Below are 15,771 nucleotides of genomic sequence, written 5' to 3'. Positions count from 1 at the left end.
AGCATAAGGCTTCTCTAGATGAATGTTGAAATCGCCAAAAACTACAAGTGGGCTACCATCCTCTGGGAATGAGGACAGCAGCATGTCCAGTTCCTCTACAAAGGTACCCAGTTGGCCTGGGGGGCGATAAATTACTACGATATGAATTTTGACAGGAATTGCGATTGTAATAGCATGAAACTCAAATGAACTGTAGTTGCAAAGAGAGGAATGAGTCGAGTATTTCCAATTGTCAGAAATGAGAAGACCTGTGCCCCCACCCCTACCAGATTGGCGAGGGGTATGAGAGAAAGTGAAGTTGTTGGAGAGAGCAGCAGGAGTTGCTAAATCCTCTGGACGAATCCAGGTCTCAGTCAAGCCCAAGATATTAAGAGAAGAATTAGTAGCAAAGGCTGGAATGAAGTCAGCTTTGTTAACTGCTGACTGACAATTCCATAGACCCACAGAGACAGAGAGAGGAGTATTAGTGTTAGAAGAGGAGTAAACAGGACGCAGGTTAGAAACATTGCGCTGCCTTTTACGTGGGTTAGTGGAGCGTTGCCGAGAGACAACAGGGATGAGTTGAAAGCACATGCTGAGGAAGAAGGAAAAGTGTGAAAGGAGGGAAGAAACTTAAGTGCCTACCGGTTTCGTTGCTCGGTGGAGTCGCGCAGGTAGAGTCGCAGGTCTTTACCCGAGTCGGTCTTCACACGAGGAGGCTGAACGCACACACAATTAATATACTGCTTATTAACACGTGATTGAAACGAGCTAGGCCCGCCTTGCAAATCAGCAGTGCAAAAGCCTAAACCCGTGAATGGCTGAAAACCGAAACTAACTAAAGCTTAAGTGCGGGCAATAACACCAATAAAGTCTGCAAACGCAGCTGTTATTCTAAACAAGTACAATTAAAATACAATTCTATATAGTCGAGGTAGGAAATAGGACAAACACAGATACGAATTAAATCCTTCCTAGCAGCAAAGAATAAACGAAGCAACTGACTCAGAACAGATATTAAGCAAAACACTCACGCGCTCTTGCGTCCGTCACCACTGCCAGCTCGCTAGTCCTGCTCACTTCTGAATTACACGAGTTTAAGTATGTTTACCCTCGCCAGGCCCGCCTTGCAAATCAGCAGTGCAAAAGCCTAAACCCGTGAATGGCTGAAAACCGAAACTAACTAAAGCTTAAGTGCGGGCAATAACACCAATAAAGTCTGCAAACGCAGCTGTTATTCTAAACAAGTACAATTAAAATACAATTCTATATAGTCGAGGTAGGAAATAGGACAAACACAGATACGAATTAAATCCTTCCTAGCAGCAAAGAATAAACGAAGCAACTGACTCAGAACAGATATTAAGCAAAACACTCACGCGCTCTTGCGTCCGTCACCACTGCCAGCTCGCTAGTCCTGCTCACTTCTGAATTACACAAGTTTAAGTATGTTTACCCTCGCCAGGCCCGCCTTGCAAATCAGCAGTGCAAAATTGAGTGAGACATTGAGTGTCACTTCTTGTTAGTGTATATATTCTTTGCTTCTAGTAATCCTAATTGAATTGATTAGCTGATTCAGGTAAGTTTGATTAGGGTTGGAGCTAAACTCTGCAGGACAGTGGCCCTCCAGGACCGAGTTTGTCCACCCTGTGACTAGAATCACTGGCAGTGATTTAAGCACCATTCATATTTTAGAAAATCTAAAAATGTAGTGTTTACTATTTGCAACTATGCTTCATACGCTGTCAGAGTAGCACTAGCTGTGGAAATGGCACTAATAAGCACTGTACAATTAAAAAATTAAATGTACAAACTTTTAAATTTGCAGAGTGAGAGATATATTTTATAACAGTCAAATGAACATAGGGATGGGCTCCTTGAAATGAACAAACAAAATTAAGGATGTCTGGATTAAGTTTTTTTTTCCGGCCCCCGTTCCAAGTAATTTAATATTGAGTGTCTGCTGATAGCAAGTCCCAATCCGATACTTGTATTTTCCTTGTGCTAGGTGCACACTTAGTAGTATATTATGTTTATTAAAATCAATCCAATGTATATGCTTGACAATTGAATAGCTCTGCTATGCAGTTTTTTTTTTATTGTAATTATTTATTTATATTATTATTATTACTACAAAATTTCAAAGTAAACAAACTAAAATATTTTAATACTCTTATCATAATAATTCCATAAAGTGCAGCATTGATTTCATTTTTTTTTTTTTTTTTTTTTTTTTTACAGAGCAACCAAGTAAACAATCTACAAGATGTCTTTAGAAATAGCTCTTATCACAATTTCACTTAACAGTGTTGTAGTAGCAAAACTAGAACACCCAAAATAAGTATGCTAATATAGTCATAAGTCCACTTTGCAGTGGTGTAATAGCTTAAATTTAACGTTCAGTCACAACAAATAAAAATCACAATTACGCTTAGTGCAGCATTATAGTATGTATCTACTGTATAATTTGTTTCTCGTTGGTCATTTGTCATTTTGTTGTAATGCAAACCACTAATTATTATTAAGCATCAGTGTGAAGATGCAATTCAGTTATTGAAGATCAAACTGTCACATGTATACATGTATATCGCTATACATTTGTATTTAATGTCTTTAGGTCTAGAAAAAAAATCAAGATAGTGCTGGGCTGAGAGACAGAGAGTGCACGTTTGAGTGAGACGGAAGTCACACAGGAGCACTGAAACTTTCTCTTAACACTCCACACTGACTGCCACAATTGACGTTACATGACGTATAGTCTGATTTGTATTCAAATCTGTATTTTGTGTATAATTTGTGCTTCAAGGGCTGATCAAGTGTTTGTTCATTAGAGCAGCTTTATACAGCATGTGTGATTTCATGTGTGTTGCAGTTTCAATTCAAGTTGCAAATCAGTTAATTTGACTAACATTTCCAAAATCTAAGACTAAATATGTTGGCTGAAAAAATGTGTATGTGGCTTAAAAAAATTAAATAATTAATTAGCATTTGATTTGTGATATTGTGAACTTGTGATATTCCTCACTATTTTAAATCTATATATAATCTATAAGTTGCTTTTGGATGAAGGCTTCTGTAAATGTCTAAATTGAACTTTGATTATTAGGTGCAAATCCATAAACATTAGTTTTACTATTCTATATATGTATTGTTAACCAGGGCTGGAAATGGCTGAGATTCACTGGGGGGACTCTGTCTTTTTTTTTTTTTTTTTTTTTTTTTTTTAAACTTTCAATGACTTTTCAGATGTATTGAAATATAAAATATTATACAATTATATAATATGCTAACATTAAACAGGCCTATTTCATGTTTCCTCCAAACAATATTTTCTTAATTATCAAGCAAACACATTGAAAGGTCAATGAACAACATTTATGAATTGTGTGTGGCACAAACATGGTAATTCAACAGAATCTTTGCTTGGAGAAAATAACCTGTTTGATTTTGGCCAGATTAAAGATACATTGTCTAGGAATTTGCATATGTGGCGCAGACTGAATTGAACAGGTCACAAACATTTTAAATGCATTTGTCCTCAGGTTAAAGAAAACTGAATGTTTTGGATGACTACCTCTCAGTTTAGTATACTTTGAAAATCAACAATTACACATTTAAAGGGGAATCCAGTTTTAATGCAAAAGGAAGCTGATGTGTATTCTAAAAAGCAAAATAATTTGGATAAAAATAATGTATCTAGAAAATATAATATTCACTCATCCCTTTTCTTAAACGATGGTTAAAAGGGTTGAAATGTGATATTTATCATTCTATAAAACATTTTTTTTTTTTTTTTTTTTTGAGGATGCTACCATAGACATGGAATTTTTTTTTTTGTTTTTTAATTGCTACCTGAACATGCAGTTTTATTCTAATATTCGCTGAAATAATTTCAACTGATGATTTTTACTCAATAAGCTGCAAGATTCTGGAAATTGAGAATCACATTTTTTAAAATAGTGTTCAAAATTATGCCATGATTCTGAATAGACAACTAAAAAAAAAAAAAAAACATTAATTATTTTGAATGAATTATTATTTTATAAAAATCGGTTTGAATAAATGATTCAATGACTCTATTATAAAGATGTCACTTGTTTCATAGATGAATCAACGTTTTTGAACAATTCTTTGTAATGAATGAATCAATGACAAATACATTTTTAACAATCATTTGTCGCCACCTACTGGTGTAACTATGTAATTGATGCAATCTTTATTTGAAGTATCAAGTTACTTTCAAAGGGTAATTTACTCTATTTTTTTCATTTCCATTTGCGATGGGGGACTGGTTGTCTCCCTCGGTTGTGAGGAGTTTGGGTTTGCTCCCTCGTGAGGTTTATTTATTTGTTTGTTGCTTTATTTTTGCAAAATGGTCCACACATGCAAAGTTGGTTGATACACTCTAAAAAATGCTGGGTTAAATATGGACAAACCCAGGGATTGGGTTGTTTTCACCCAGACACTTTTTTTTTCCAACCAATTTTGGATTGATTTTTTTTTTTTTTTTTTTTAGCCAGCAATATAGTAATATAGTAAAAGGCATGTTTTTGCTCACTCCCAAATAGGGGCAAATTTGTGGGGTATTTTAAGCTGAAACTTGACCAGACCAGAGACTTGTATTAAATCTTGTGAAAGAGGGCATAATAGGTGCCCTTTTACCCAACCTGCTGGGTTTGTCCATATTTAACCCAACTTAGGTTGTTTTTTTAACCCAGCATTTTTTAGAGTGTAACACAACTGCAATAAAGTAACAGCCTATAGTTAACAATTACTTGTTTACAAAGTGCCATGGGAAGTCAAACTATCTACTTAAAATGTTCTTATACCGAACATGTTAATTCTTGGAATACAGCCAGGTTTTTCCTAATGGGGATATCTGTCATATTAGCAGAACACATTTTACACATGAGGAAAACTGAAGTTTAGTCAATAATTCAAGAAGATCTGTGATTCTAACTTGTACTTGGCCTTATGAAAAAGTAGTTCTTGTAATTGTTTAACCATAGCATTTGTTGCAATAAGGATATAATTAAAGCTAGACCATTGATGGCTCCTCATTGCATGCTTAGGGCAATGTTAACTTTTTTTCTCTCTTTTTTTTTAAATCTATTGCCTTAATAGATTATATATTATAAATTCTTGAACAAGTTAGTTAAAATGTACCCCAATAAATACAATAGAACGTGATAAATTCTAGGAAAGGTGGTCATGAGAAGTTTAAAAAGCTTGCAAGATCATCATCATGTTTTCCCCTATTTTCATCAGTCTTTTTACTGGCTGTTTTTAGATCATGATGACTTTCTCCATAATGTTTTACTACATTCTGAATAGAATTCAAATGAAACCCATTTGAATTAGGGCTGGGCGATATATCGCATGCGATTCTCACGCGCATTTCGTCAGTAAAGCCGGTTCCCTGATTACCGCTAAACTGACGAAATGCGCGTGAGAATCGCATGCGATATATCGCCCAGCCCTAATTTGAATTCTATTGAGAACGTTCTATTTTATCATAGGAACAGCTAGCGCAAATCTTATCACACTTTGGAGCGTGCTGGTGAACGCGCCTGTGGTGATTCACGCACGGTGCACCACTCATGCTTATAAAAGCTCCGAACACGTGATTTATAAAATTAATTAACAACATGATTCTATGTTTCAGTGTGGTGGTTAGAGTGCAGGTGTTGTGCCGAATTTCGACCCCCTGCCAGATTATTACCCACCTAGAATTGGTAGGTTTAGGAGTAGGTGTGGGGGAGAGGTTAGGATTAGGGGTGCGGTTAGGATTAGGCAATCAGGTAGCGACTTCAGCGACGGGGGTAGTAATCTGGCAGGGGGTTGGAATTCGGCACAACACCGGCCCACTTCGAGCACTGAGTAAGATTGCGTGGGTGTTTGAATTCAGATTGTGATCTTTTTATGATTAATCATGCAATTTTATTGCGCTGTGTTTTTGCGCTGAATCGGTTTCGTTTTCGTAGGCTATTGAGTGAATAAATACAGAAATCCCTTCATTTCTATAAAAAAATCGAACCAATTTGAACTGGAACGCCGTCCCCCCTTGAAATTCACTCCGGGGACGCTGTCCCCCCGCGTTACCCCCCCATTTCCACCCCTGATGTTAACTGTATATCTAGGAGCAAATCAAAGAGCAGACCTAAGGATGGATAGTCATTACTAGCTATGGCTCATTTACCCACTCTGCATCAATGTCTTAAAATTATGTAGTTTGTAGACTTGTTACTATGTCACTAGGTTCCACTTAGAACCACTTTGCATTTAGATCATGCATTACAGTGGCTACGTTAACATGCACCCAAATAATCCATTTGTAATCGGATTGACGGCTCAATCGGATTCAAAAACATTTGTGTAAACACCTTAATCGATTTGATTGAGCTCGATCCGTATGAAATTTCGATCGGATTGCAAGGGGTGGTTTATTCCTTTTCTAATCCGATCCCAAAAATGACCATGTAAACGCTAGAATCCGACTACTTTCTCAGGCTATGTCCACACGAAGCCGGGGCTTACCCTAAACCAATCTTTTTTTTTTTTCCCTCGTCTCAAAAAATATCTGCGTCCACACGAAACCACTGAAACGACTCAAAACGATGTAGTATACATGCCAGACCATTGTGGAGCTGTAATTTTGCCGCAGAAATGCACTGAAAGCAGAGAAGAAGACTTCCCAGCTAACACACGACGTAACAGTTACGTAATGTATTCGTACTTTTTGGTAATTTAATGACTTACTAACTGACAACGTAACTGCGACGTCGCATGCCAGTAATTTCATTACCTTCAGATTACCATCTCACAACGTCGTCAGTACGATCTCCTAACGTTATAAGATTACCAAGGACGTTCCAGATACGTACTCTATTCGTAATATAATGGTCATTCCATGACTTACTAGTAACGTAACTACAACGTTGTATGCCCGTAATATTATTACCATCAAATTACCATATCACAACGTCTTCAGTACGTTCTCCTAACGTTATAAGAAAACCAATGACGATGCAGATACGTACTCTATTGGTAATATAATGGTCATTCCATGATTTACCAGTAACGTAACTACAACGTTGTATACCAGTAATATTATTACCATCAAATTACCATATCACAACGTCGTCAGTACGATCTCCTAACGTTATAAGATTACCAAGGACGTTCCAGATACGTACTCTATTCGTAATATAATGGTCATTCCATGACTTACCAGTAATGTAACTACAACGTTGTATACCATCAAATTACCATATCACAACGTCGTCAGTACGATCTCCTAACGTTATAAGAAAACCAAGGACGTTGCAGATACGTACTCTATTGGTAATATAATGGTCATTCCATGACTTACTGGCAACGTAACAGCAACGTCATGTGCTGGTAATTTCATTACCACCATCATTTACACCTTCTTTATGTTATTATTAACAGAATTTGCCATTTAAAATGTGTAATTAAACGTCAGACACAAGACTGAAATGTCCCTTAAGTCAGAATATGGATGACTGCTTTTTATATAGTGACGTGACATACAGCGCGCGCCTCCACAAATTGAGTGCGCGCGCGCCCACAGTATGTTGACAAGTGAGTGAAGTTAATTTTTCTGAGAGAAGAATTTATTTTTCCGAGGTGACAACGAATAAATGGCTTTTATAAAAATGTATAAAGTTAACTTTGGAAAGACACAAAACCTTTTTTTATTGTTATGTTTACGTTAGTGCTGGTGGCCGTTAGAGTTGCCATGGCAACCGGGAAAACATTCAAGCTGCTGGAGAGGACAGCGTCAACGTTTCTCCGTGTTTCTCGTCAGTTTTATAGCAATAAAGTTCAACAACTGCGTCAGATTGGTTAAGTAACATTACCCACGGTCTACTAAGTACTTTTGTTAATATTTTTACCTCTGTGATTATATGGTATCTTTCCTTGATCGTCTGAAATATATGTTAGCAAAATGTTATGCTAGCATAGCATATGTTTTTAATAATACTGAGTGCAAAACGTCTTGAATGCTTTTATTTTATGTTTTGCTGTAGGCTATATGTTTTATTTTATTATTTTTATTTAGAGTTTTGATCATGTTCTGTGTGTTTTTCACAATAAATGAATTTAATTCATTTTGAGGTCTGCATTCATCATTCACAGCTGTTGGAATAGCCTTTAAATTAGTTTGGGCAAATGACATAAATTAGGTTAAACTACTGCATGTCCGCCCATAGAAAAACAAATAAATATAAAAATTACCAACTGATTACCAGCACACAACTATTGATACACAACGTTGCCACGACGTCGCAGTTACTAACTGGCAACGTCACAAAGTTACGTTGTGGCAACGTATCCGGGAATTTCACTTTTCCGGTTGCCACAACGTAACTAGTTACGTCGCCACGACGAAAGTTTGGTCACCAAATTACGTTGCAGTTACGTAACAGTCACGTATTTTGGTTAGCTGGGTTGGAGCATGCGCATAAACCTTGCGCGCTGAATACAAACTTTAGCAAAGCTTAGAAATAACACTTTATTTTGGTTCAGTAGCTTCTGCAGCACGAACACAAGCATATAGAGTCTGCTATTGCTGTTGTTGGTGCTGTTTTGTGGTGTTAGCACGTCTGACTAGGTGATGACATCATCGTTTCAGAAAATATACGGATTGCCCCTTCCACACGATAACGCCAAAGCGGCGTTTTCAAATTTTTCCACTCTGGGACCCGGTTTCAAAAAATACCGGTTTCACCTTTCGAAAACGCCGGATCCGTGTGGACGAAACGCCTATCCAATAAAAAAAAATGTGTGCGGTTTCACTGAAACACGTCTCCGTGTGGACGGGGCCTCAGTCATATTCAGAAGTCTCAGAGGCACATGCTCAGTGCAATGTTGACACGCATTAAGCAGTGCGCAAGTTCACGTTCACGTCTTTAGTTGTAAAGATGTATGCCAACAGGCAGTGGCGTTTGTATCCCTTTGTCACGATATTGGAAATCTTTCCGTTTTAAAACAAGAAGGGGAGCCAATGGATATCACACTTTGCGCGAGAGGTATGCCGGTGAAAAAGTCTCATCCTCGGTCAGTATTCACTACAGAAATTTAAAGTAAAAAGTGACGGAGCTGTCTGATGCTGCATTAACGGAGCTTTCTCAGACGAATTTCAATATAATATGCTGATAACTGTTATAGTATATAACTGTCTTAATTTATTCCATTATTCCTCTTGTGGCAGTGCATATAGGCTTGTGAAACAAATGAGAATAACAGTATTTCGCGTTAAACAGGTTGTTTTTTTAAAGTCGGTGCTTGAAGTAAAGCTGCGCTTAATTTTCATTTGTGACTGCGGAGTTAGTAGATATTACAGCCTACACTCTTAATAATTTTAATTTTAAGGCCTATAATTCATTGTATAATAGACCTAAAAATGTTTAAAACATTTTCAAAGATGGCTAATAGCCTAATTTTTTATTATCCTAATTTAATAATAAAACCGAACCTAATTATCATAATAGACTGAATGTAACAGGCCTACATTAATTGGAAATGCCAAATCCCCTTAATATTACCAAGATTTGATGCTTTTGACAATATCTCTGGCTATCGTCGATACATCATCGTCTGTTGACGCAACCCGGGTTACCCCAAGTGTGATTGATATGACGTCACACACGCAGAGCGCATGCGCAAAAGTTTTGATCGGAATGTATACACATATAACTGTACATCATATTAACATTAGCAAAATTCTGCAAACCTATCCGTGAGCAGTTTCACTGCATCCTGCTGACTCTTCTGTTGTCACTATTTCTTAAATACCTCTCTGTTCTAGCCTGTACTACTCTAGACAATTTTTGAAACTTTGCATTGTTAGCAATTCTTGTGTTATTGCAACCTTAAGATGAATCGCTTTGTTGTAGCTTTGGATAAATGCAAAATGAATTAAATGTCAATTATATTTGTTGTAAGGGCAAGAACACCCACTGTCACTATACACCATTGATAGGTGTCTTCAACAGCTGCAACATTCCACAGTCATGTGTTGTATTTAAAGTAATGAATTACTTAGTTGTAGTCATGCAGTCCTACATTTAATGATGACATTGATTCTCTTCTGTGCAGACTACTCTCCGAACTTGAGTGTCCGTCTTGGTGGCCTTTTGGCAAACTGCCATGGAAGAGCCATCAGGAGGCCAAGTCTGAGGCAGCTGCCAAAGTGCCCTATACTAAAGTTTCAGGCAAGGGCCAAAAAGTCATAATCAGCATTCCAGCTATTGTCTCCCGTGTTGGAAACGCTGGAAACATGAAACCAGGTAGCCTGGTGGTTTTGGTCTCTTCTCTGGAGATTCAAGATGCAAATGGACAGCTCCTTCATTGCTTTGAGAAGGAAGAGGTGGACGATATCCATGTGCACAGCCCCTACGAGATCAGTGTTCGTCATCGCTTCATTGGGAAACCTGACATCTGTTTTAGAGTTCTCTCTGCCAGGATGACTGAAGCTTTATCTGTATTGGAGATGCAGTACAAGAAGAAAATTGAGATTACACGTGACTATGCAGCATTTCAGGCAACTTTGGCAACCAGACCAGAAAGCCCAGAAGGTGGAGGAAACATTTGGAGCGCAGGTGATAAAAAATGACAGTAAAATGACAGTACCATTTCTTAATTCTAATAAATTTTGTATTCTTAAAACTTTGTTTACTCAAACGATTCTCCACTTGCAGCTTGCCACCAATACTTTGTTTATTTGCCCATTGTATTCTTCCTTTTGTATAATTGAATAAAAAAAAAATAAATAAAAAAAAAAGTGGGTTAGAGTAAGCAGTTTATAAAAAACTAACTAGAACAGTTGTTCTCTACGCTGGTCTTGGGGATCCACTGCTGTGCACATTTTGTATTAACATTTTGTGCACAGTTTATTCAGTTCATGGAGCTCTTTCCTTACAAGCTGATGATCTGAATCAGGTGTGTTAAATAAAAAAGACAAACAAAATGTGCAGAGCGGTGGGTCCCCAGGACAGGAGTTGATAACCACTGAACTGTGATATTTAAATATCAATACAGAAGTACCTTGCAAGCATAGTAACTACAGCTGCACATAAGAAGACTCTTAAATTCTGACAATGGATTGACATTACACTGAAAGTCATACGGTATTTCTACCACATGGTGGCAGCCATGCTCCAACATCTAGTGAAGGTCATTAAAATCCCTAAAGAGTTCCCATTGTGGGCTTCTTAGTTAATATTTACCAACATTTTTCTAATCCTAACAACAAATCTCAAGGAAATGTATGAGCTCATTCTGTGTCACTTCAGGTCATGGACAGCAAACGGAGGTGCCAGTGGAGGTGCCTGCTGGTGAACTGACACAACTTCAACTTCATGTGCTTCAGCCTACTGTAACTGAGGCAGAGGCACAGGAGCTAAAACAGGTTTGAGATCAGTTTGGTTGTCACTTCTTACACAGACAAATACAGATAATCTTCAACAGTACAGTAATGGGCAAAACTTTTGGCAGAGACAAATTTTGTGTTTCACAAAGTTTGTTGCGTCAGTATTTGTAGATTATTTTTTCACATTTCTATGGTATACTGGAAAACAACGATAAGCATTTCATAAGTTTTTTTTAAGGCATTTATTGACAAAAACATTAACTATATGCAAAGAGTAAATATTTACAGTTTTGACCCTTCTTCCTGTAGGAATCAACCCAAATAATTAATCAAAAGTGTAATTAAATTACACTGAATGATCAGAATCAATATTTTTATATTTGATCAATTATTCGTTCACCAAGAAATTGAGCTTAAAGTATTTTACCAATTCTGGACAAAATATTATCCCGTGGCCACTGAAATAATATTTTGTTATGATTATTAATTATGATTATGAGCAAAGTAACGTGATCTTTGTTCAAGGCAACAATTTGGTAAGCACAGCACAAGACACTTGTATGTATGGAAAATCAAACAAGGCTTTATTGAACACAATCTACTGAACACAAACTAATCTAACGAAAAATACACACACACACACACACACACACACACACACACACACACACACACACACACACACACACACACACACACACACACATTCATTAAGTTACAGGAAAATGGTGAGGTTATTGTTTGGAAGTAAATGGATTCCCCAATTGTTTGTTTTAACAATTTTCTTTGACTGCAACCTGAGAGAATTGGTATACTAGCAATTCAACAATAGTTTCATTTCCTTAAAGGTGCCGTAGAACGCATTTTCAAAAGATGTAATATAAGTCTAAGGTGTCCCCTGTCTGTGAAGTTTCAGCTCAAAATACCCCATAGATTTTTTTTTTTTTTATTAATTTTTTTTTAACTGCCTATTTTGGGGAATCATTAAATATGCGGCGATTCAGGCTGCGGCCACTTTAAATCCTCGCGCTCCCCGCCCCCAAGCTTGCGACTGCCTTAAACAGCATAAAGTTCACACAGCTAATATAACCCTCAAAATGGATCTTTACAAAGTATTCATCATGCAGCATGTCTAATCGCGTAAGTACAGTGTTTATTTGGATGTTTACATTTGATTCTGAATGAGTTTGAGGCTATGCTCTGTGGCTAACGGGCTAATGCTACACTGTTGGAGAGATTTATAAAGAATGAAGATGTTTATGAATTATACAGACTGCAAGTGTTTAAAAATGAAAATAACGACGGCTCTTGTCTCTGTGAATACAGTAAGAAACGATGGTTACTTTAACCACATTTAATAGTACATTAGCAACATGCTAACGAAACATTTAGAAAGACAATTTACAAATATCACTAAAAATATCATGTTATCATGGATCATGTCAGTTATTATTGCTCCATCTGACATTTTTTGCTATTGTCCTTGCTTGTTTACCTAGTCTGATGATTCAGCTGTGCACAGATCCAGACGTTAATACTAGGGATGTCCCGATCAGGTTTTTTTGCCCTCGAGTCCGAGTCCGAGTCCGAGTCATTTGATTTTGAGTATCTGCCGATACCGAGTCCCGATCCGATACTTCTATAATAGAATAAAGAAGAGCGAAAAAAAACAGATCCAGGACGTTCCTTATTTTTTATTTAATTACAAACAGAGCACTTCTGTGAGGTAGCTTGAACAATCAAGTAATAAATAACATAAATTGTTCACTTCACTTCACTTTAGTGCAACAGTAAATATAAAAAAGGCTAATATAAAAACAAATATATTTGGTTTGATTTGGGTATGCTGCAGTCTGTGTAATAACTAAAATAATGTTTATATATATCATTTTCTGGCTAGTTTACTTTAGTTTTTTATAATACACCATACTTTAACCCAAACTGAATAATAAAAAACAAGTTTAAATGGGTAAATCTTCTATTATTATTTTTGATTCTTAATTTTCTTTTCTGTCATACTCAAATTCTTGTTAAAACACATTAGACATGCGTATTGTGTGCATTTTGAACACTTTTTGTGTGAAATTATATTTATTTTGTCCATCAAAAGTGTGCTTTCACTTTAATTACGCGTCAGCAACGCAGCGTGTGTCTCAATCAGCTCCCTAGTTCAGTAGTCAGGGCACTGATCAGGGTATCAGCCACATTCACTTTCATTATATACTGATTCACGACCTAGGGAGCTAGGGAGCTGATTGAGACACAGGGATAGACTCAGTGCCGAGACGATCACGGCACTGCTGCTTACGCGACGCTCCTGCCTGACGCTTTACGAGCTGCTCCTGCTGCCTGTGTGAATGCATCCGTTGGTTGACATTCACGCTGAAAAAAATATGCGCTACTCACGCGCCGCTTACGCTTGCAGTGTGAAACAGGCCTAACTCTGTGCCACCGCATCACTATAGATGTATTAAAAATAATGAGAATATATATACATATATATCCGAGTCCTGATCGGGAGGTAACGTCCGATTCCGATCGAGTCTGAAACCACATGATCGGGCCCGATTTCCGATCACGTGATCGGATCTGGACATCCCTAGTTAATACTGGCTGCCCTTGTCTAATGCCTTGAACATGAGCTGGCATATGCAAATATTAGGGGGCGTACATATTAATGATCCTGACTGTTACATAACAGTCAGTGTTATGTTGAGATTCGCCTGTTCTTCAGAGGTCTTTTAAACAAATCAAATTTATATAAGAAGGAGGAAACAATGGTGTTTGAGACTCACTGTATGTCATTTCCATGTACTGAACTCTTGTTATTCAACTATGCCAAGGTAAATTCAATTTTTCATTCTATGGCACCTTTAAAGCTGCAGTCCGTAACTTTTTTTTTATTAAAAATGATCCAAAATCAATTTTTGAGTTGCTGGAACAAAGGACTTTTGGCGAGTCTTTGTCTGTGAAGTTCAACGAAGGTTCTTGCAGGTTTTGAGTGAATTCTTGGACAAGTTTATCGTGCAGTCAGGTCGATGGTCGGTCCATCACAAGACGAAAAGGTACAATTGAAAGTGAAAGCAAAAGCTACAATCCAATGCGCGGCATCGTATTTTGAACAGTCTGTTGGTTCTGCCTTTACGGGTGTTTTAGCCAATCCGATATGGTTTTGGGCATGTCCTACGCCCAATTCTCCTGTTCTTGTATGTAATTAACATATTGTCCATATGGTCCTTTTGTTCTCAAGTTTTTAGGAATTTTGATCAGAACTTTGAGAATTTAACTTTGCTAGTTCAAAAGCTGTACATTTTACATAAATCAATTTTACACCAAAATACTGACAAACATTCATCCATCACAACCATACCAAACAGTACACACTTTCTGTAATTGAGGTAGATTTTCTTTTAAATTTACCTGTAATCAACATTTAAAAACACACAAAGAATTACATAGGTTTCAAAAACAAAATAGAAGCATACTTGATACATATGAAATGTGGTGTTTTTGGTGATAAGTTGTCTTTTGGCAGTATTTTCTAAATTGTCTTTGTACCCAAAGAGTAGCTTTACTGTCTGCCAGGAAACTTTGGAATGTCTTTTGAAATGCAAAGCTGGGCAATAAAGGAATGTTTCTTGAAGAATCTGCTGTGACTTTAACCTCAAGATGTGTCAAGTCCAAGTTTCCTGATAACAGTGGGAATTTATGCCTTTACGGGTTTGTTGATCCATTTGTTCCTTAAGGTCAACAAAGTGAGAGAGAGTCTTTTTGATCTTTCCCTACAGTCAATGGTCTCCAAATGGCAGAAATTGGAGAACAGGATCTTTCAGCAATTAAATGATTCATGCAGATCTTGGTGGGGGAATTAGTTGATTCTCTTTGATCTTTCGAATGTGGAGTGTTTTGGTCATTTAATGTGCTTCGTTCAGTAATAATCCTACATTCTTCATAACCTATATCAGCTTCTGGGCCCATTCCTGATTGATGGCAATCCATTCTTGGCTTATTAGCACTCGGAGTAGATCACAATTTGTGGGCTTCTCCTTGTCCACTCGCCTTTTGAGGATTGACCGCAGGTTCTCTTTGGGATTAAGATCTGGGGAGTTGCCTGGCCGCAGATTAAAAATTTCAATGTAATGTTCTCCGAGCCATTTCATTATCACTCTTGCCTTATGACTTGGTGCTCCATCATGCTGGAAAATGCACAGATCATCACCAAATCCTGGATTGTTGGGAGCAGTTGCTCTTGCAGAACGTTTTGATACCATTCTTTATTAATGGCAGTGTTTTTGGGCAGAAGATGGTCTCAAGATGCTTCACTGTTGGCACAACAAAATCAAGGAATTGATTTCTTTCAATTTCAGAATTTCAGTTCTGTCCTTGATGTTTTT

At 37.3% G+C, this 15,771-nt stretch overlaps 1 protein-coding gene across 2 annotated transcripts in view; it reads left to right on the top strand.

Moving 5' to 3' along the window:
• snap47 (synaptosome associated protein 47) overlaps window positions 1–15,771 on the top strand; it is a 90,115-nt gene that overhangs the window by 25,290 nt on the left and 49,054 nt on the right. For both annotated transcript variants that reach the window (XM_048188078.1, XM_048188079.1), the window contains 2 exons: window positions 10,105–10,607; window positions 11,301–11,416. In XM_048188078.1, the coding sequence (XP_048044035.1) occupies window positions 10,105–10,607; window positions 11,301–11,416 (619 nt within the window). The remainder of the gene's footprint in view (window positions 1–10,104; window positions 10,608–11,300; window positions 11,417–15,771) is intronic.

Source organism: Megalobrama amblycephala, linkage group LG4 (assembly GCF_018812025.1).
Source record: "Megalobrama amblycephala isolate DHTTF-2021 linkage group LG4, ASM1881202v1, whole genome shotgun sequence".
Classification (NCBI taxonomy): domain Eukaryota; kingdom Metazoa; phylum Chordata; class Actinopteri; order Cypriniformes; family Xenocyprididae; genus Megalobrama; species Megalobrama amblycephala.
This window is presented reverse-complemented; position numbering and strand designations above follow the sequence as displayed.